General features: G+C 41.6%; 2 protein-coding genes across 2 annotated transcripts; one reads left to right on the top strand and one right to left on the bottom strand.

Moving 5' to 3' along the window:
- The first annotated feature begins 2,913 nt into the window (after nt 1-2,913).
- LOC140278629 (cerebellar degeneration-related protein 2-like) lies at nt 2,914-10,970 on the top strand. Its single transcript, XM_072373680.1, has 6 exons — nt 2,914-3,149; nt 3,834-3,946; nt 5,413-5,561; nt 5,643-5,813; nt 8,396-8,615; nt 8,829-10,970. The coding sequence occupies exons 1-6, from the start codon at nt 3,068-3,070 to the stop codon at nt 9,432-9,434; spliced, it is 1,341 nt and encodes a 446-aa protein (XP_072229781.1). The 5' UTR covers nt 2,914-3,067; the 3' UTR covers nt 9,435-10,970.
- Nucleotides 10,971-12,069: 1,099 nt separating this feature from the next.
- Nucleotides 12,070-22,323, bottom strand: polr3e (polymerase (RNA) III (DNA directed) polypeptide E). The gene is made up of 21 exons (XM_072373084.1): nt 22,169-22,323; nt 21,304-21,417; nt 20,126-20,176; nt 19,957-20,034; nt 19,535-19,650; nt 19,341-19,423; nt 19,017-19,124; nt 18,439-18,488; nt 18,212-18,331; nt 18,013-18,098; nt 17,480-17,524; nt 17,290-17,381; nt 16,987-17,107; nt 16,782-16,863; nt 16,617-16,676; nt 16,233-16,390; nt 16,064-16,125; nt 15,528-15,982; nt 13,798-13,875; nt 13,170-13,292; nt 12,070-13,090 (listed from the first exon to the last, which is right to left on the bottom strand). Exons 2-21 carry the CDS (start codon nt 21,340-21,342, stop codon nt 13,034-13,036), a joined length of 2,064 nt encoding a protein of 687 aa, XP_072229185.1. The 5' UTR covers nt 21,343-21,417; nt 22,169-22,323; the 3' UTR covers nt 12,070-13,033.
- Nucleotides 22,324-22,459: the final 136 nt, after the last annotated feature.

Below are 22,459 nucleotides of genomic sequence, written 5' to 3'. Positions count from 1 at the left end.
TTAAAATGGATGTTTCATGTGTTGACTGTTGACCTATAAACACATGTCTATATGTATAATCATTTGAAACTCGACCTCTCATTAAACATTTGAATACACTCACTCAAATCACCAACAAAACTGATTTCTGTTGTGTCCTTTTGTGATGAAAGCCTTCACTGGTTGTTCATAAACAATGAATAATATTACTCTGATAGTACAAAAGACTAAACTCTAAATAAATATAAATATACTAAATAATTTACATAGCTGAAGAAAAATCAAAGAAAAAGGAAAACTCTTTTTGGATGTGGTCATCGGCTGCAATCAGGTCACCAAAATGTGAAGCCTGATGTGCATTGTGTAAATAAGTGTGATATAGACAGACGCCATTCCAGACAGACTGTATTCTATGTAGTTGTCACTAGACAGCAGAACTCCAACAGATATACACAAAGTATTACTATTTAAAAGCCTTCCCTTCCTTACTTAACCATGTTGTCCTGAAGTTTTCACAATAGCCCAACAACACTGAGGTGTTTTCTCTAATTTTTCATTCTCTTGTGTCCTTCTAGCTATTTGCCAATTGGAGTCATGTTCCTGAGACAGAAACTGGACAAGTGGAGGACATAAGAAAAAGAGGCAGGCCTAAAACCTTCTATGACAGATGATCAGCATTGAAAAGGTATTTTCTTAAGCGATGGGAAAAATCCAGCAGATCTGACACAAGACCTGAGAGATGCATCTGGATGTAATAATTAAATACTGGAGAACTATTCCTGAAGACTACTTAAAGAAATGATGAGAAAGCTTGTCTAAGAGGGTTCAGGCTGCGTTGAAGAATAAAAGCAGTCTTTTAAGCTTGCTTAAATTATACAGGCTATTTTTGCATTATTGACTGTATTTCCGTTTATTTTATTCCTTTCAATCAGTCGCTGCACTCATTTTTGGCTCCAGTCTGTCTACGTAAGAAGAAGGTTCAAAGACACCAAGAAAAAAAAAAGTTGATCTCAACTGTTCATTTTTACACAACCAGCTTATATTTTAAGGGAAACTATATTTGTAAGGATGTGGTGTCACTTAAAACATTCAGTATACTATTAGTTCATGAACACTCAACTAGCTTGCCAGGTAACCAAAAAAAAAGTCATTTATGAAATTTGGTGCTCCCTTTAGGTGACCCTTTTCATCCCTATAAAGAATATGTGTTGTTCTGAGTCTGTTCATCTTTTAGAATATGTAAGTATGAAGTACTGCTGTGTAAATCATCTCATCTTACCACTTGCTATCCGTCATGGCCTCATTTAAGCAGAGCATGGATTAAAGTCCAATTTGAAGTGACAATAAAAATGTTTTAATAATAATCAGTTGAAGATTAAGAATATTTTGACAGGTAATCAGCATTTTCACAGTATAGGACTGACAGGTTACAAGTTTAAGTGGTGCTAAAGTACTTCTTGATTATCTGAAAAGATAGGAGAGTGTACTTCCCAACACAAATATGTTACGCTGTCCATTTATGTTGTCGTCCATTTTTCCTTTAAATTTTTCTCCTGGTGGGGTGGGGGGGTTACTAAGCTGTTTACAATGACTGGTTCAACATTGGAACCTCATGAGCTTGAAATAGATGTTAAGGAAGGAAAGTATGGGAGCTTTGTACACTATTGACTGTGTCCTTCATCTTGTGTGAACAGGGTAAAATATAGAATAGTTGGTACATTGACATATGAAAGAACACTTCTATCTGAGATATGCGACATGTTAAGATTTTATACACAGAAGTGTTTCTTAAAACGTATGGTAGAATGCATGTAAACAACATTCCCCCTGTGTTCTGGGGATGTGATACAAAGCCCACTTTTCAATTGTGCAAATTTAATGGATATTAGCTTAGATATTAGATATGCCTATATTGCCCCTAGTTTCAAACTTTAAGGCACAAGAGATCAGGTCACCCACACAATATGGGTTTCATGGGAAGTATGAAGAAAGCACTAAGAGAGAAGAGTTTTGACTTGGTTCTGAAGTATTAGTTTCTTAGTAATAGCTTTCTTTTTAAGGCCATCACTCATCATCACCATATATATATATATATATGTATATGTAATGTCATATGAAATCGTCATATGTAATGGATTCCACTCCTCTGTGACAGTATTTACTGGTCAAAATGATGTGCTTTCTGTGGTGGTAAACATGAACGCTGTATTCACCACTGCAGCGTCCCAGTGTGGTGAGGGTGACTCTGCCGTTACCAGGGAGGACACGGAGGAGCGGGTGTAGGGAGGTGAAATGCCGGAAAGTATGCGTCCAAGTCTACAAAATAAAGGCAAAACGTTTTAATCTTTCTATTTTCGAAGAGAAAAGTCCGTGTGGGAATATTAAACAAACAAACTAGATAAATGGGATGACTGGGAAGACGAGGGGATGAGCTGAGGAAGCCTCTGACTGAAGACACTTTGTTGTTTGATCAGTGCATTGTGAAGAGGGTGTGCAGAGGTGTCCATTATGTTGAAAAGTTTATGTAGCTGCCCAAACAGATATCTGCAAAGCAGATTAAACTCTCCACCATATACATGTTGAAGAAATGCAACATCTTCCAGTTACATTTTCTTGTCCATGTGAACACCAGGATCTCTAGTCTGTGAGGTGTATATTCCCAGACCATATGGTAATTCACATAATGATAAAATTGTATAATTTTATAAATATTAGAAGAAAAACTCTTTTTATAGAGGTATATATATTATAATTACTGTATTGTAATTGTTGAGTGACATATATGTGTTCATAACTTCCCACAGTGATTTAACTGAATCGTGTTGGAAGTTGTTATTTTTGACGTTCGTCTCAACATTTATCGTGAAAATCCAAACCGGAAACGCGTTTTGATCACAGCAGCGAAGTTTCATCAGCAGCGATCCGTCGGTCTGTCCGGTGATGAGCGCACACCGGTGCCGGCGGCTGCAGCAGGCGGGAAGGACGCCAACTCAATTGATTGAAATCTATTTGTTTGGGTTATTTTCAATTGCCACGTTTAAAAATTCAAGTACGCCTCAACAAGTGTGAGTGATTTTTTTACGCGAAGATGCTGACAGACACGATTGTTGAGGAGGAATTTGAGATCAAGGAGGAGGAACCGTGGTACGACAAGCAAGACCTTGAACATGGTACATTTCCTTTCTGTCTTTGTCTGTCAAGCCTTACAGATAAATGGTCGTGTTTGCTCTTTATTTAATGCATTCCCATTCTCCAAATGCATGGGCATGACATCCAATATATTTATTGCGTTTAACATATAAATCACAATGAAACTTTTAAATCATGCAGGTGCTTTGTAGGTTCAATTTGTAGGAATATCTGCCCGGTTGTCTGAACATATGTGATTTAATGTTTTTGTCAAGTCTGCGAGCTATGTTCTCAGCAGTTTTGTTGAAAATTGGTGAATCTTGCAGGGAAAGACAGGAGTCAGCAGGACACTGACATATGCGGCAAAGAGAAAAAATAAAAAAGCTCTGTCTGAATGTGGCTTTACTCACATTGGTGGTCACTGGCGTGTATGTGTGTGTAAAAACCCGCTTCTAATGTTTAATTTTTATACATTTAACATTCATTTAGAAGAGGGCCACATGATGCCAGGCTGGGCCATTCTCTGAGATATGTTAATCCATACTTCCGATTTAAATTTGTATAAATGTAAGTCAGTTTGTAATGATGGAGGAGACCGTAGTTGCTGGACTCCTGCCAATAAAACCTCCCAAAGCTGCTTGGAAGGTTCCTGTGCCTCCATCAGTGACACTGAGCTATGATCTCTGAAGCCCGTCCGATTCCTGCTCACTCCGTCTCTCCCACAGACCTGCAGCTGGCGGCCGAGCTCGGGAAGACTCTCCTGGAGAGGAACAGGGAGCTGGAGCAGGGGCTGCAGCAAATGTACACCACCAACCAGGAACAACTGCAGGAGATCGAGGTAAGGACGTGTTTGTCGTCTGACTCGGCTTCAGCTCGTCTCTGTCAAACTAGGACTCGGTCCGTATGTGGTTGCTTCATAAAATTACATAAATTATTCCAAGAGAGGTTCATGTTGCCCTACAAAATGATTCTAAAATAATCAACTGTTTCAGTTTAATTGATCAAGTCCCCACACTAAAAACTCTGCCCTCTCTGTACATGCTGGACCGAAGGCCAAAATAGTACTTTATTCGTGAGAAGATTTGTTTTCAAGTATAGTTATTTTCTGAAAAGGTCCCAGAACTGATCAAGGTTTAAATATAATGCAGGAAAAACGCCAGCGACTCTTTGTTGCAAAGGTGGAAAATTATTATGTGTTATTTGTTGTGTTGAAGGGTTTATTGGCAGCAGTTTTCATAAAATATAGTCATTTTCATGAGAAAATGTCAGGTTGCATAAATGTATTTTGGTGTATTGTTAAACTTATGATGAGCAATCTAATCATAACAGCTTGTTATGTTAATCAAATGTGTATAAAAGAAGAATGTACTACTATATTACCTGTTTTCTTCTCCTTGTTTTTCTGTAATGTGACAATTACAATTATTACAATTACACAGTTGCTTATGTAAGTCTCTGCATCCTCTTGTGAATTCAGGATTTCTCGCAGATCTTAGATCGAAACTAAATTCACAGAAACACGGTCATTCTGGGGTTCCTGGATCTAATTCCATCCCTGCACCTCCCTGTTGACTTACAGAATTAATCCCTTAAGACCTGAACTGTGATGCTACTTGTGAGCAGCGTTACATATGATTACCTGATTCAGTCACTTATTACTGGAGCAGAAGGCAGTGAGTAATGAGAAAGCAGCAACATCTTTAAAAGTAGAATTGACCTGTGTGACTTTCGGCATACTGTGCCTGTCCTTCACTGACTTTTGACAGTTTATGTGAGCGGTTTCTGTGCAGTTTGACATTGGACTGTTTGTTGGCAGTGTGAGGTTAATCCCCAGGGTTTTCTTTTTCTTTTTTTTTCTTCCTGTGGTGATTTTAAGCCGACATATAAGCTGTTGAAAGTTTTATGATGTCCTGGCAGCAACAACTGATAAGATTAATTGTTCTCGAAGACGTTGGCACTTAAACACATAATAGGCATTAGGTGTTCCTAGGAGTCAAAGAATTGTTGAATTACATAATTGTTTTTATCTCCTGGCTTGTAAACTGCTGTAAATTGACTGACAATGCTGCTATTTTTTAGTTGTGCTTAAAAAAAGTTTTTTATCAATGCAGTGTTTTTAAAACTGCTCAGTCAGTCTTTACAAAAACTCTCTTTAGAAGTGGGAATCACCATAGCAACCTCTCTGCCCTAGACGATTGGCTAATTGGAGTCCCGCTTTCTTAGCTTAGTATCCTTTATCGGAGCCTTACCAGACAGTATCAAACAGCTCCTGTTTTTATATTATCATCTTTCCCTCTTTGTCAGTACCTGACGAAGCAGGTGGACCTCCTCAGACAGGTCAACGACCAGCATGCTAAAGTGTATGAGCAGCTGGATGTGTCAGCCCGAGAGCTGGAGCAGAGCAACCACAAGCTGGTTCAGGACAACAGGACTGCACAGCAGAAGATCCAGGGGTATGATGATGGTCTGGAAAAGTTTCAAATGAAGTGTGCAATAGTTCCTGTTAACTTTAGATCTTTGTTTTTTCCATGCAGGCTGACAGAAACTGTGGACAGCCTGCAGACACAGGTGGAGGAGCTGCAGCGTCAGGTGGAGGAGTTGAAACTGAGTCCATGTCGGCCTCAGAAGCCTTCGAACGGAGAGAGGGGGCCTCCTCGCAGCGCCCAGAGCGCGTCCTGCCTGCAGGAGCTGCAGAACACTCTCCGGTGAGGATCTGAAACTGAAAATGATCGTCCAAACATGACACTGTTTTCATCATTCTGTACAACAAAATGTTTTTGAAGTGATGACAGTAAAGCAGAGATCGATGTGGCTGAAACTAAAGAGTGAACTAAAATGATTAAAAATGATAGTTGCTTATAAAAGAGATTTGAGTAGCTGCCCAGGTTGGTGCAGCATGTAAAAAGCTTCAAATAGTTTCATACGAGACAAAGAAAACCTTCTTTTATACAGTGTTTATATTTGTACAACTTAAGCCGAATATCTTTTAGCTCTTCAACCGTTCGTTGGAGACATAATTTTAAGGAACTGTTTAACATACTGGACTCACATCAGGCAGCAACTGGCATGTGACATATACAACTTTTTAAAAAATGGATGTAACACTGTTACCCAACAGGATTGCCTCCAGTTCTCATATTCATGGCTGGTTGTTTTTCCTTTCTAATGTCCAAATAGCAGCCATGTTACTATCTGTATGAGTATGTAGATTCCAAGGAAGTGCTTTGTAAGAAAAAAGATTAAGTAATCATTTTCATGCCCTGGAGTTAGTTCAGGGTACAGTGTTGCTGCAAAAGATTACATAATAACGAAGGAAACAAACTACTTGAAGCTGTAAAAATGTCTTGACTGCTTCCAGTCTGCACTGGTCACGAACACTCGAGCCCACATACCTGCTAATTAATAACCTGCTGTTAACATGACCAGCATGACTGGTTATATTTACAATTTTGTGTGGAGAGAATAACTAAGCCTGTTGCTCTGTTTTTGTTGGGAGGGAAGCTAAAAGGGTGAAATAGTTCATTTAAAAAATGTTTGTTTAGAGCTTATTCCTCAGCCGAATAGAATTATCTTAATGGCTTTGTCACAGATCCAGAAACTCTTTGTAAGCCCGAAGAAGGGATCAGCAAATCCTCCTAGCTTCAGTTATGTCTGCTAATCCTGCTCCCACTGTCCTCCTCACAGCAGTGTGCATGTTTCATGCTGCGGCCACTTCCTGTTGGCTTGTGGCGGGACAGCTTCATTCACTGCCTCAGTTTAGACTCTGGTGTGTAATCCTGTCTGAGCAGCTCACTCGAAAACATCCAGGTCAGACGCACGGAAATATCAGCAATGACAACACAGCAGTGTCGCACCTGAAGTCACAGGGCAGTTTGTTGGATGAGGTTGGAAGGAAGGAGGTCAAAGTCTGAGCTGGAGGGCACAAACATGTGTGGATGACTCTGAAGCTCATTGATTGTAATCTAATGACCCTTGCTTTCATGTGCTTTTCTGGGCTTGTCGCTCTTTTTGTTTTTTTCTTTTTAAAAATCTAACGTTTCCACAAACTAACAACTTTCGTTACATCTCCGGATGCAGAAAAAAAAATTAAAGCTATATATTTCTGTTGATTTCATAGTAAACATTCTTAAGATCATTAGAGCTGGACTTGGATAGCAATCTTGGACCCTTCGACTCCCTCGTGTGCGTTTCAGGTTGTCACCTTTCACTTGGTTTTGCCTCACTGACAGCACAGATTAGAAAGAGTTAGATAACGGTGCATGGGAATAGTTGCCAAAATGAGTTCACTCAAGTTAGAACTGTAATGATTAATCAACTAGTTGTCAACAAATAAACTGACTCCTGATTTTGATGATCAGTCAATTAGTTCAAATGATTTAATTTACAAAAAAACACAAATTTCTCAGATTATGGTGCCTCAAATCCTGATATTTTCTTATTTCTCATTGCTCCCATCATTATCTAAGCATCTCTAAGTTGTGGAAAAAGCCGGACTTTTTAGGACGTTCCCTTTGGGAAACACTGATTTTTCACCGATTTTCTGACATTTGACATAACTGCCATATTAATTGACAATGAGAATAATTGTTAGCTATTGTTCTAATTATAAGTCCTCTTACTAGCTTCACATGGTCCCTTTTAATCATTAAGCTTTCCTCTTGAATTTTCTTCTTTGTTCCTCTTGTATAACTTCTGGTTAAAAAACTGCATAAACTGCTCTTTAATTCACATATATAGCCCTTTTGATGAAGATTTAGCGTTATTAATCCTATTAAGATCAGTGTTCGAATGTTAGAATTCAATCAGAAATCGTTTAAAGTGCTCCAAAAAAGGCACGTGGATCTAAATATCCGGACCGGTCTCAGTGAAAGTTTTTAAATGAGAATGAATGACTGCAAACTGTTTTTTTTTAAGCACTGTGTACCACTGTGTAAATGGAGGAGAAGCTTGTAGCTTCTTCCATTTTCTTGGTTACCAGGGTGACGGGTTAAGCTTTAGGCTGCTTTTGTGAGGTTTATTAATTTATTTCTGCATTTGAGCATAAATACTGTTGAGTACTGTTGAAGTTTCTTTAAAAACATATTTCCTAAACCTCCTTCACCAATCCTTTCTGATGCCTCAACCTAAAAAATGCGTTTTTTTTGCCTCAACCTAACCAACCATAGAATGAGGAAAGAATAAAAACTTTGTGCCTGAACCTGAGCACAGACACCTGAAATCAAGCAGTTAATTTGCTCCACCGCCATCTCGTCATACGTCAGGTTTAATCGTCCGTGTCTCTGCGCAGGTACGACTGTGATCCTGATGAACGCTCAGACGACCTCGAGTCTTCTGCTGTGTTGTGGCGGGAGGAGGAGCAGGCATCGCTGCGACAGTCTCTCCGTGCCCTTCAGACTCAGTTTGCCACTGAGCGAGCTCGGAGGGGGGAGGCAGAGCGAGAGGCGGAGCTTCTGGCAGGGGAGAATGCCACGCTTGAGCAACAGCTGGCAGGGATGGAGGGCTGTCGGGTATGTAACGTCTCACATCTAGTTATTAATTAGGAAATTTTATCGAATTTTTAATCAGATTTTTTTACATAACAGAACATATTTAGCCATATTCTGATTATTTGGCAAATATGGAAAACGCTCCTTCCTGGAAAGAATAAATCTTTGTGAACTCTTTTGCTGACAGCTGGTGTGATTTGTCTAATTTCTAAATCGTTATTCTGTCTCCATCAGGCCAGAGTGTCTGAGCTGGAGCACGAGGCTGAGGAGCTTCGTCAGCTCTGGAAATCACAGTCCTCTTCGAGATCCATCAGGCCGGACGTCATTCACGGCCTGCTGCCGCACTCTCTGTTCCTCAACCCAGAGGAGGAGAACGAAGGAGTTCTGGCGGCAGCCAAAAGCCCTGCGGTCCTGAAGCGCTGGGCTAGCGAGCGGCTGATGAAGGCCATGCAGGTGCCCGACTCTCCTGACAGGGTCTACGACCATGAGTGCTCCTGTGTGCGCCGAGCTGAGGTGGTGAAGTATCGTGGGATCTCGCTGCTCAACGAGGTTGACGCCCAGTACAGTGCCTTGCAGGTGAAGTATGACGAGTTGCTGCGGCGCTGCCACCTGGGACTACAGGACGAGGAGGAGGACGGGCAGAGCTACAAGTTAGTGCAGACTGCAGCGCTCGTCGCAGCTCCACCTGTCCTGACTGACACGCAGGACTTTGAGGATGACTTTCACCAGCCAGAGTACAAGGAACTTTTCAGGGAAATCTTCTCCCGCATTCAAAAAACCAAAGAAGACCTGATTGAAAACAGATCCTCAGCTGTTGAAGCACTACCTACTTTGCATTAGTTCCATCTGAAGTAAAACCAACTGAGAGACTAATTATTTTCTTGCAGTAACAACAGTAGCAACTCTGTGAAAAGACTTTTATTTACCCAGATATGATGATCGCCACACAAACAAGTCAGGGGATATGGGTGATGCAGGAACAAGAGGACTAAACACCACCAGCTCACATTGCAGATGTGGCTCATTTAGCACAGAAACACCAGTGCCTGACGCCGCCGTCTCTACTGTACAATCACTCTACCTCATGTGACACAGTTCTGGTCACAACCAAACTCCTGTGGACACCTTTCTGGGGGAATAATCCATAATCTTCCGATAAGCTGGTGACGGTTTATTTAAAGGGCCCCATAATTTTCTAGAGGGAAAGTGACACCTTAATGTAAACACTTAGAAGTCCTGGCAAAGATACCATTTGATTGTAATTACAGAGACATTTCATTATCTTGGTGAATGTTTGTGACATTTCACCAACTGACAGATTCATATTTCCAGTCCACATAAAGTTCACAGAACCTAAGAGGATGTCCTCAGTTGGCCAACCATCTATTGTAAGCCCAAATTTATCGGAATTTATGGGCATTTCAAAAGCTGGAACTTGTTACTTCCAAGGGAAATGTCTAAAGTTGCAAACGCTGATCCATTAGCACTTATAAAGTTAATTTGGAGTTGTGTTTGCGTCCACCCGATTAATATTGGTCCAATATTCTCTCCTATAGCCCGATTTTTGGTCTCCATCGACTGCTGAGGACAACATACGTGCCCATTTTGCTCTAGATTTCATCTGTGACTCGAGTGGGAAACAAAGCAATAAAGTTGCATTCCAGGTAATTAAAAAAAGATGCAGGGGCCTCCAGCTTCTTTCATAACTATAACTGGTACTCAAAAACTTCTTAAGGACACTTTCTAGAAAATTAAGGGCAACATCTAAGATGTAACTCTCCGGTACATTTCTGCGTTTTTTGGTTATTTTTTTGTATGTGACCTATTATTTTTGCAAGTATTTAAAAAAAAAAGAAAAAAAAGTACATTTCTTGATTGTAGCTTTGCCCGCGCCTGTAAAATCAACCAATGCACGGTTGACCAATATATGCAATGATGTATTGGTGAAGGAGTTATCACAAGGTGCTCACGTGTTTTTCTTTTTTAACTGTAACATAAATGATGATTATTGTGTGGTAGGTTAGCTGGTTGTGAATGAATGTTATAGCAAAGGGAAGTTTATCAAAATAATAACTGTGTACTTGATCATGTAACCTGTAAAGAAGGAATGTGTACGCCGAAGCCTCCCAGCAACAGTTGTTGCTCTCGCTGCCCGTGTGTCCTTGTTAAGCTTAAAGATAGTTTGTGAAATCAAATGGAGATGCACTTTAGAAATGCACCAGGCATCGTCAACGCTGTTCGGACACTTTGTCTTTGTTGGATAGTTGATGCAAGCAATTTTTAAATCTTTAAATCACGTTCTGGATCTGAATAATCTGCACTGTGCTTTCACCTTTAATGTTACTGCTCTGAGCCATAAAACATGAAGCAAGCTGAGACGGTATTTGTCTTTTGTTTATTGCTTTCTGCCAAGTTTGTCCTCCAATATGACTAAAGTCATCAGTTGCTTTTACACCGAGAATCAAGCGGCACCTTGTAACACTAAAAATGAGACCATAACGGAATATTTGTCAAAGCAAATAATCTTAAGATATCTAAACGACAATTAGATAATTAAATTGTATACAGGCAGCTATCTCCATAGACTTGGCAGAAACAGCTGTGTGGGAAAGGTAAAACAACTGGAAACATCTCATGTTATTATTCCAGATGTGGTAATAATCATGGCTTGAAAATAACTTAAAATCCCCCTTCAAATGTTAAAACACACACTTGTAGTTATTCAGATTATTAGTTTAAAAGAACAAGACTTCTTTGCTGGTAAAAAAAAAAAAAGTTCTAATACAAGTGTTTTGTTTTTTTGCCCATTCTCTACATAAGTGTTGAGACATCAGTGAGTGGGTTCAGGCTTTTTCTAGCTACGCTGTAACACAACGTTCCTGCCAGCATCAATAACAGATCATTGAAGCTTATGATTGTCAATTAAAAAAGTTTATTCCCTTTAAAATAATTTTTACATTTCACCTGAAGATGTGAGAAATTAAGGCCTTTTCTCAGCAGCAACAACATCCTCCTACATACATGAGATGAAATCCAATGAGAAAACTCTTAACTCTCTTTAGGCTGCTTTATATAAACTTCTTGGCTGCAAACAGCTTGGGAAAAATATCCTACCTTATGACCGTCAGTTGTACTCGCAAGCTAATCCGGCTCATTTTTCTGACGTTTCCATCCCAAATCAGCGCTATAATAATAACACCCCCAACATGTTAGGAGTTTATTGAGCCACATAAGCCACCTGTGAAAAAAAAATCGAAAATAATTTAATGATGTAGGGAACTGTTAATTAGGCCTGAAATGTTGGAACATGATGAAAATCACAGCATCATCTTTCACAAACAGGTGGGAGGTTTGACTCTTGATCTAGGCTCTTGAAAATTGCTGTAACCATAGCAACAGCTGCTCTCCTCCACCATCACCCTACATGGCTATTTGTAAGCTGGACTTGGGTTTGCACAGTGAAACGTATGAAAGATTTTTATTCCAAATTGCATCTTTATTGGTTCTCTTCAGAATCAGTCACGGCAAGGAAAAAAACATTTGAAAACCTACATTCAACCCAAAAAAAAAAAAACTAGATATCAGCCATTTAATTCACTGGTTCCCCAGGGTTGATAATCAGTCAACCGTATCTATTTAACGCAGAAATACAGGAAAAGCGACAGCTACTGCAGCAGATCCCAGGTCCATGACTGCCAACAGCATTCAGTCGAATTGGTTTGCTCGTTTTGCATTCCAGTTTCCCTTTTTGTCTAAATGAGTTTAGCCGTTTCTTCCAATGCTTTTGTGTGTTTTTATCCATCCTTACAGTTCGCCTTTTCCACTTGAGCATCATAGGTGGGACAAATACAGTACTTAGGTGGGATTTCCAAACCAGAATCAGATCCAATGAAAATGCATTAAATTACAAATGGAAAACTGAATTTCTACCCACGAGGCTTTAAACAATGTGTCGTTGATACGATAAAATAAAAACATGTTCTCTGGCGATATCAGGTGGAAAACGAAAGCACTCTGAGCCGCAGCTGTGAACGCCATCCTGATTGGGTGAGAAGAATAATCCAACATGAGGTCACAAATGCAAAAGAAATTAATTCTACTGCTAAACCGTATACATAAATCTTGCCATTTCTTCATTTTTTTTTCCTTTTAAATCATCAGTTTCCGCTCAGACTCTTCAGCAATGCGGGCGGGAGTTTCTGTCCTCCACTGCGTCAGAGTGCTCATGTTAATGTCAGAAAACTTCTTCTTCTCAGTTCTCAGCAGAACACAGCTCTGTGACGTCTTCGTCATCCAATCGCCGTCTCTCAGAGCTGGGCCAGCTGCTGTCATTGGCTTTCATCTTTCAACTGCCCTCGCACTGGACACACAGGAGAGGTTTTAGTTGGCTAATGGTGACCGCGGGGGGTGGGGGTGGGGTGGAGGGCAGGCTCTGTGGGTCAGGACTGTATCGTTCCTTTGAGGTACCACATCCCTGCGTGGCTGCTGCAGCACTCCTGCAACAACAAACTGCAGGTTAGATCAGTGGAACATGGCGGATTAAAGTTGGATATTCAGCCCCAGAACCCATCTCACCTGAAGCAGCCGGTCGATGACGGCTTTAGAAGTGTCTGCAATCTCCTGCGCTAGCTTTGTCTGAATCATGCTCCTTCTGATACGGTAGTTCTTCGTGAATAAGTCATATAGCAGCCGACGGTGCTGCCGGAGAAAAACAAAAACAGAAGAAATAATGGAAAGGTCTTGCTAAACTTCATCATGCAGCAGGTACTTTTAGTAGAGGAGAAACAGCTCATATTTCTCAGAGCAAAAGCAACAAAATCCATCCCTAAAGCTCAGCAAATACCAGGTCTGCTTAATTTGTAGTAGAACCAAAACACTTTAAATCTCTGAGAAGTCGTGTGGTCCAACTAAGAAGCTGTCTTGCATGGAATGACCGACAGAACTGATTTTTGTAGAGTTCAAAGAAGTCAAGGTGCAAAAGGGCACAATTTCTCACTTTTTCATGGAGTCCGGTATTGTGTTAACCTTAAAGTTGCAATAGATAAAGAATTAAGTCAGTGACACAGTGAGGAAACCACACACGGCCACTCTGACTAACATAATCTTTAGTCTGAGGCTCGTGTGAAATTCAGTGACTGCTGACACCGACTTGTGGTTTGTGGTACGTTTTGGCAGCAAATGTCTTCACACAGCGAGTATTTACCTTGTCGAAGTCGTCTCCGGTCTCCCACAAGCCAAACACCTTCTGTTCATCAGGAGCTGCTTTGCTCTGAGCAGGAAACTAAAAGTTAAAGAGAAACAAAGAAGTTAAAAGTTGACCTGAAGTCACAACCTTCAGAGATGGTTATTGGACTGTTCCAAGAAAGTTTCTGGAATACATGTTGAGCAAAACATGGACTGATAATTCATTTCATTCACCAGTGCACCAGCTACAGTGAAGTCTAATAGCCTTGTTTTCTCTCAAGCACTTGTTCTGCTTGTTAATTTGGTCTTCTGATCAAATCCCCAATCTAAACAAGAACAGTCTGAGCATCCACAGCCAGGATTATTTGTCCAGACACGACCCACTGACTTAACCCTATGAACTGTCAGATAGCTAAACAGTAATGTTTACAGAGGGCAAAGAAAGGCGGTTATCTGACTAAAGAGCTGCCTGTTTACAAATAACCTTCTGGCTTAACCATCAGCTGAGCAGTAAAGGGCTTTGCTCAGGGACTAAGAATCTGTTGCGTAACAAAGATGGCTTCAAGCCATTCCATCCCAACAGCCTTCAAAATCTGTTAAAGTCAAGGATGCAAACTGGATAAGACCCAAGCCAGGAGAAAGCTGGCTCAGAGAGCACAAAAATGAAGACACAAGAGGATGTGGCTAACACAACAGTCCTCCTTAAGCCTAAAAACAGCCACCTGAGCCCAAATGCACAGTAGACCATCAGACTGCAAACACACAGGGCTATCAGGTGGCTCTTTGAATTTGAGTGGAACCTGAGAGCCAGGCTTGAGTGCACCTACTCGGAAAAACGACCGTTAATGTCGTTATTCTGTGCAAGGAAACTGATACAGCGAGAAACCCCCTTTTATTCAGCACCCACGGCTGTTTTAAGTAGACAAACGTGAGGAGAAGCAGCTCTAATTTCAGGACAGAGGACAGCAATCCCGACAATTAAAAAGCCCAACGTGCAGGTGAATCAGAAGCTCTGCATGCTTGGCTCCGAGCTCACAAGAACAATCCACAAATCACGCTTTTAAAAGCTGTGTCAGGAAGATAAGGTGTGTGATAACAGGGCTGCATCAACAGCAACATGACAGGAAGCTTCAAAAACTGAAAGAGCATCTGGGTCATCTAATCACCCAAAGTAGACGACTTTCTCAAGCATCAAGACATTCACCCGCTGTATAACTGACAGTTTAACTAGATCAGGACCTTATTTAGCCACGTTTCTTATTCATATTCAGCTGCTCTGCTGAGTTGCATGGTCTGAACCATGGATGTGGTTTTTGTACTAGAGCGACAATGGTTTGCTACTTCCTGTTGCTTTGCATGTGAAATGTGAGACTGTGTGTTGTTTCAACATCCTGTTCGTGTAGGTTTGAACTTATTACTCTGCTTTACAGCAAACCTAACCCTAACCCTAACCAAATCTTTTCAATGAACGGCCAGAAAAGAATAGACATCTGTCCTAACTTTGGAAAGCTTATACACATTAAACAGCTTAAAGCATATGTTAACTGCACCATTTACTGAGCGGGTGTTGAGAAGAAGAAAGAGGGTTTTCAGTAGCAGAAAACTATGTTTCATACAAACTGTAAGGACTCAAAGTTGAAAAGGAAGAAAGAAACAGGAGGATCAATAGTGTATAAAAAGGAGTTTTGCATCCACGAGTTTGTAAATTCTGAGATTTGACCATAGAAGAGAATACTTCTGAATACTGACAGGCACCATGATCTGTTTGCACTGGCAGAGCAGCACGGCGTCCTGGAGCATGTGGTCCGAGATGGAGTGAAGTACATGTTGTCCCGCCGGTATGGAAGCCAGGTGGAGGTTAAACAGCCTCTTTAGCTCGTTCAGCGTCAGCACAAAATGTTTCCGGAAAGTTTTTATCACAAATTCCTGCAGCTCCAGGGACGGCGTGTTGGCGGGACTCCCTCCGTTAGCGTGATCAAAACGGGGGGCGATGGCACTGGGGTAACCGTTAACAGAACCGTTGGGGATGGAGGAGGAAGAGGTGTCCATTGGCTCATCCTCATTGTTGCTGACAGGGTCCCGTTTGGTGTGGACGCTGCTTCCTGCGTGTCTGGAGTCCAGGTCCCTCTGCAGGGACGACTGGTTTTCTTGCGCTCGCCCCTGAGCCATCCTCAGGCGCTGCTCCCCGCTGATGTGGACAGGCTCTACAAACACAGCATGTGAGCGTCAGCTCAGGTAAGAGTCATCTCTGCTGAGTATTTCACAAACAGCAAGCTCTTACTCACCAGGCTGAGGGGGGTTCTTTGGCACCATGTCTTCTTTAGAGAAACTGAACACCTTTTCCAACCTTTAAGGCAGACAGGGCAGATTGTTCCTGATAAACAACGAGCTATCTTCCCAGAAGAACCTTCGACAGCACTTTAATACCCTGGGGAGATTGTTCATGAAACCTACTTGCTCTGGATGCCAAGCCACAGCATGTGCTGCCTGTTCTCAATATCTGGGTGCTTCTTAATGAAGTCCACATCAGTAGGCAACAGGAACTCCCAGCCCCGGTTGATCCGAGGAGCAGCCACATGCTCAAGAAACTCCTTCACATCCTCTGGAGGAAGCTAACAGAGGGAAAGGGAGGGAGAAGTTCATTATGTTTACCCAAATAAACAGAAACGAGACAAGAGTTCAGAGTCAGACCCGCTCTAATAAAGCAACCATCAAAGACTGTGAAGCTACTTCTACTGATCAACCATGCCTAAATTAATCAAGACAGTTTCATTTCATGGTTAAATACCATCTCAGAGTTCAGATAAACTTTTTTTTTTAAAACACACTGATCCTTACTTTGATGATGGATGCAATGTCCTTTCTCATCACAGAGCGCACCTGAGTGAATCTCCACATCTAAACAAAAGAAACAAGTGATTTACCACGACTTCAAAAGGAATGCACTGGATTTAATTCTGCATCGTTTACTTAAAAAGGACAAAAAGAGGGACAAGAGCTCACCACAAAATCCCTGCCGCGACAGAGGACCTCAGCGGGGACACCACTGTGAGCGCTGCACGTGTTTTTAGGATACAAAACATCACTGGGGACAAAAACGCATCAACATCAGTACTAATCAAACTAATCCACTCTGGAGCATTTTATCAGTTTCACCACAAAAGATCCACGTGCAAACTGGGGAAAAAACAGGGAGGTATGGTCTCACCTCTTTACAACCCAGTTCCCCTGAACCAGCAGCGCCACCTGCTGGATGCAGCGCAGCACTGCGGTCTGGTCAGTACCAGAGGCGAGGAGGCCCATCAGGTTAGCGAATGGCATCAACTTGACTGCAGAGAGCAAAAATTGTAGAAGGAAATGTGACATGAGTCAACTAAAAGGTAGATTTCTACATCACCTTTGGGTTCAAATTGAAAACACTACAAACTTTACACAATATTCAAACATCCTGCACCCGAGGAAGATTAAAGACTTTAACACTTATTAACACTTTGGCGCCCCCGTGGCCTACCATTCTTCATCAGGGTCTTGACTTGTTCTCCCAGCGGCAGAGTGCGGAGCTGTGCCATTGAGAGCACATTACTGGGACCAACGGGCTTTGCTCTGATAAAGAAATGGATGGTCATGTTAATGGTGTATTTCAGTGAATGCGGTTCTGTTTAAATCAAGAATCATTTGTCAGAAAAGGAGCAGATACTCACGCTTTCTCTTCTTCGAGAGGGGGCATCAGAATGTCCAAGTACTCCCTGGGAAAATGAGAGAAAAGGTCTGTAATCTGAGGTGAGCACAGCTCGGAGGTGAAAACAGATCAGAGTGAAACTAGTAAATGCTGACAGGATGGTGGCTGCTCCTATGAAATAGTGACAAGAGTATCTTTGACCTCCAGCATCATGATGTAATTCTGACAAATCACCTTCAAACTGATGAGCTGTTGGTTTTAGGTTTACAACAAAATAATCCACGGTATTAATGAGAGTAGGTCTCATCAAAATGGGTAGAAGGTTCAACGGCTGATGACTGGATCTCTTTACTCTGGTTCTGTTAAACCAGAACAGAGGAAGAGGGCACAGTGAGGTGGTGTCACTATGGGAGCAGCTGTGCTAACCGTCACTCCGCCCAAAATCACAGAAGTGAATGACGATATAAAATCCGGTTTGACCATGCTACAAATAAGCAGTAACCTGGACTCCCAGTTAAAGTTGTGTAACCCACGGTGACATTTGACCATACTCACTTTGGAGATTTGACCAGCTCAGAGTTTTCAGAGGTGTCCCCTGACTGACATAAAAGGTACTGCCTTTCATGCTCCGAGCGCCCGTCCTGCGTTGAAATAACATGTCAAACACAAAACTGAAAGACTGCAACACACCATGAAGTGTCCCATGATGTTTTGTTCTGTTTTTTTGTTGAAAAATGTTAAGAGCTCCCTCTACCTTTACACCGTGGTACTGCAGGTGAATCCAGGGTTCCTCCGCCTGCTTCTTCTGCAGGAACTCGTAGGACTGGATCCTCCTCTGCCGGGCCTGCTCTGACTCGGGGCGGGCAAACCTCACCTGGAGGTGAACACGTACAGAGGACGTTTCATAATTTGTGTATTTTCATAAGCGCTTAAAGCCAGTGGAATTATGATTTTATGGCATGTGTAAACGCCCATCTTTACCGTAATGGCTTTGGCTTCCTCCTCAGCTTCATCCTGAGACGAATCTCCACCTACAGGAGGGATACTCTTGTCATGTAACATTCCTCGCACATTCGAAGATGTTACTTTTGAGACTGCTTGAGGACTTACAAGTTAGACATATCAAACACAAAATTAAACTTCTCCCAGCTATTTTCTAGACGAATCAATGTTTTTAATCAATCAGATCTGAGATAAATAATGAAAGTTATGGGCCTTTTTGACCTAAAGATAGTCTTGATTTATCCCATGAACGACCAAAATATCAAAGATATTCAGATAACAATACAAGTGAGGCAGCACTCATGTTTAAAGAGCTGGTAAGAGGCAATTCTGTGAGCAATTGGCTCATAGAAAACAGTCAAAACTGTGTAAAAAGAGCATGTTTTGATTTTGATACCAGTAACAAGGCACTTTTAGTCATGTACTTTTCTTCACATATGTAAAGATATTTAGTTTACTAATGCAATAAAAAATGTCTTCCTGATATCGGGTCACTTATAAAATTAAAAACAGGAGCCAACGCCAACTTCTTTCACGATAAAACGGGAAAAACGCACCTTCGTTTGCCGCCTCGCGCTCTCTGGTTTTGTTGTCAGCCTTGTCCAGGTAAGAGAAGCTGGGTCTCATCTGCAGGATTCCCGTCAGAGGGGTGATATGAAGCTCGCCTGTTCAAAAAAACAACAACAGTGCAATGACCACGATTAATTTTAACGTCACAAAGTAGCTCTCAATGACGTGTCAGGTTATAATTGTAAAAGCAGTTAAATGTTTGAGATAAAAAAAAGGGACTCTTGAACATGAGTGAACTTTGAGTTTTTACAGGAACAGGTGAGATAAACAATAAACTGCAGCAGCTGTTCAACCACTTAATCTGCTCTGACCTTTGCGAAACACCGCAGCCGCATATCTGGAGGTGTTGGTGGTTGCCTGGATGGAGGAGAAGGTCTGCTTGTCCATCATTTTTCTAAAAAAAAAAAAAAAGAGAACACTCGGTCCAGCGAACTATCTGGCAAATCCTTCAGCTTAACGATCAAAGAAAGGATTTAAAAAATTTAATTCTCCAGGTTTGACGTACGCGGAGTAGGTGTTTGTTTCATCGTAGGAAGTGCCGTCCACATTCAGAGCTATCTGCTCTCCTTTACTGCGACAGTAGTTCGGACTCATGGAGTCGATGGCCATTTCCAGCTCCACCTGTCCGATGAGCACCACGAGAAGTACACACCAAATGCTTTGTGATTATGAAAAGACCTTTGTTAATCCAATCAACGAAAACGGAAAAACCCTACGATTAAATATTTTGTATTTTTTTTTTCATTAACACGTAAACCAATGGAACATGAACATATTACTGTTATCTAATTCAGTGACCTGCAGCTCAGAAAAAGCACAAACTAGAAGCTCAACACATTCAAAATGGAAAATCTTAGTATAAAGCTGATAAAAACCACTGGAGAAAGGCATCAGATGCCTAAAACAGACTTTAAGGAGCACATTTACCCTCTGCTGTTTGGGTTTTATCTTAGCAGACAGGTGGTTGACATCATCATAGGTCATAGTGGCCGGTCGTACGGGGTACTGCGGCAGACAAAGAAGACTTGTTAGTCAGAGACTCTGGACATTTTTAACCATTTAGCACCAGGATGGTGTGACAAAGGTAAAAGCTCACCTGGAAAAGATACAGCTTATCTGCCAAACTTTTGGCAAGGTACACATCAATCTACATGAAACAGAAAAGAAGAATCAAGTCACTCAGATTGTACAAACTGATGTATGGAGATTTTCTCAGTCAGGCAGCCTGTTTCAGGTGCTGTTAGCTGGATATTTCTGCTCCGATTTTTCTGCTGGCTTCTCTTACGAAGCAATTATTGAACTCACTGAGACTAAGCAAAGTCTGGCTTCGTGTTAGTTTACATTGAAGAACGAAGTTTTTCAAAAAGTAACCTTGCTAACCCGCACACACTGCGAGTTACCGTTAACTGTTAATGTGCGGCAATGCCTGCAAAAATATGATGTGCTCATAAAACTCATCAAAAGCATCAAACTTTTCCCCAAGTCCTCCCCATCAAAGTCAGCATCAGAAATCTGCAAATGAAGCCCTGTGGACTGAAGAAGGTCAAGCGGAATGAGGCTGATGAAACACCAGCAAATTTAGGAGGAAAATACACGCTTTTTAAAAAAATAAAAGGGTTACCTCAGGAAAAATTCACAATAGATGGCCCAAAGATCTTAGCTGGCTCGGAAAAAACTGTGTTTAAGCTTTTATAAAGTTAAGTCTTGGTTAATAGTCTTAAAATACATAAAGCACTGACAATTCCCAGAATCATGCTTTAGTCTGTGTCTCTGCTTGCTTATTTTCCCCACATTCTGTCTAAACATTATCAAATACTTTCAAATCTGACCACCGATTATCTTCTGCTTTTTCAAGGTTGAGTCACAGGGGCAACAGGTGGAGGAGGGAAAGCCAAACTTCCGTGTCCACAGCGACACTTTCCACCTCCTCCTGCGGGGCTTCAGAGGCGTTCTTAGGCCAGAAGGGATATATAATCCCTCAAGTTTGAATCCCTCTAGGTCTGCTCTGAGGCCTCCTCCCAGTTGGACCTACCCAAAAAACCTCCAAAAGGAGGTTACCAGGAGGCACCCTAATCAGCTGACTTTGATGCGGAGGAGCATCTAACTAAGGCTGAGCCCAGCCACCCTCTTAAGGAAACCCATTTCAGCCAATTGTTGAGGACTAGAGCAAAGATGGACCAGTAAATGGAAAGCTTCACCTTTCAGCTCAGCTGACTTTACAGCAAGCTACAAAAAAAATAAATGAATAGTTAATCTGAAACACCCTCAGCATACCTCCTCTATAATGGGATCATCGTCATCACTACTGGCCATATTGACGTGATCAGAGGGACGGGCTGAAAGGAGATGTCACAGGAGAGGAGCAGCAGGAGATCTCAGGGATCCAACCTGGACAACAAAAACACACCGAGTTAATTACACATACCAAGAGGTTACACCCATAGTGGTGACAAAGAACAGCCAGCTGGTGCAGTTATACAATATGCTAATTACAATATAATTCACTGAGTTGGTACGAGTACACTGTCCACTTACAAGTAAAAATACCAACAACTATGAAGAGCCTGAAGTTAGTCCACTGCCAGACCATGATCATGCAATCTGTCAGATGATGCTTTCATTGACACAGCCAGGTAACACTCACATGATGTAACTGTACGCAATCCAGTTTAAATGGCTGCTCTTCAAGAAAACGCCTTCTGTTACGTATCATGTGTGGTAGACACGTCAAAACAACGATTTCAGACAATTAAATCTGTCACTGCAGATACCTACACGTATAAAAGTCAGTTTCTAGCACCGTTAGCTTTATCAGCCAGGTTGCAGAAGAGCTTTATCTACACAAAGGCCCACATTACGCAGCGGCGTAAATCTTAACCCCTATACGCGTAAAAACTACAAGACAGAGAACATCAAGCTAAATGCCTCCATTTACTGTGAATGCTTAAGCAACGTATAAGCTAACAGGCTGCTAGCCGGTGATAGCAAGCCTAGACAGACTACTGTAGCCTGGCACCCACTAGCTTAGCTCGGCATGCTAACACACACATGCTAGACAAAATCAGTCATCGGCCCGGATTTAACAAGTCTTAATGTAAACGGCATCAACACTAGACACTTGAGCAAAAGTAGCTCTCACCTGCACACTTCACCGCACAGTTTGTACTATCTCATTAGTGTGTATGGGCAGTCCATGAATCTAGTGCGCAAATGAGCTGAAGTCAGGCAACTGAACTCAACAGCTCGACTCGAGGTACCATGTTGACTCTGCCTCACAGACACGTGGGGAGGAGCTCGTGTCCATAATGCTAGGAAGTTATCACAGGGGCACTGATGTTTTTGTATTTTTCATATAAGTTAATGTATTTTGATTGCTTTTTGACAGAAGACAGATTTTTTTGCAGGTAGTTGACTGTAGTGGTTGAGTATG

The sequence above is a fragment of the Leuresthes tenuis genome, unplaced genomic scaffold, assembly GCF_036924035.1.
Source record: "Leuresthes tenuis unplaced genomic scaffold, fLeuTen1.0.hap1 SCAF_20, whole genome shotgun sequence".
NCBI classification, from domain to species: Eukaryota; Metazoa; Chordata; class Actinopteri; order Atheriniformes; family Atherinopsidae; genus Leuresthes; species Leuresthes tenuis.
The sequence above is the reverse complement of the archived record's forward strand: the minus strand, read 5'-3'. Positions and strand labels throughout refer to the sequence as shown.

Excerpts from the sequence above, each read along its gene's own strand:
- polr3e (XM_072373084.1), bottom strand. The coding sequence starts at position 21,342 with ATGGCCAGTAGTGATGACGATGATCCCATTATAGAGGAG. Across the intron at positions 19,125-19,340 it reads GGCTGCGGTGTTTCGCAAAG|GCGAGCTTCATATCACCCCT; the intron begins GTCAGAGCAGAT and ends TTTTTTGAACAG. Across the intron at positions 16,126-16,232 it reads TGGCTTGGCATCCAGAGCAA|GTTGGAAAAGGTGTTCAGTT; the intron begins GTAGGTTTCATG and ends TCTGCCTTAAAG.
- LOC140278629 (XM_072373680.1), top strand. The coding sequence starts at position 3,068 with ATGCTGACAGACACGATTGTTGAGGAGGAATTTGAGATCAAGGAGGAG. Across the intron at positions 3,947-5,412 it reads AACAACTGCAGGAGATCGAG|TACCTGACGAAGCAGGTGGA; the intron begins GTAAGGACGTGT and ends CCTCTTTGTCAG. Across the intron at positions 8,616-8,828 it reads CAGGGATGGAGGGCTGTCGG|GCCAGAGTGTCTGAGCTGGA; the intron begins GTATGTAACGTC and ends TGTCTCCATCAG.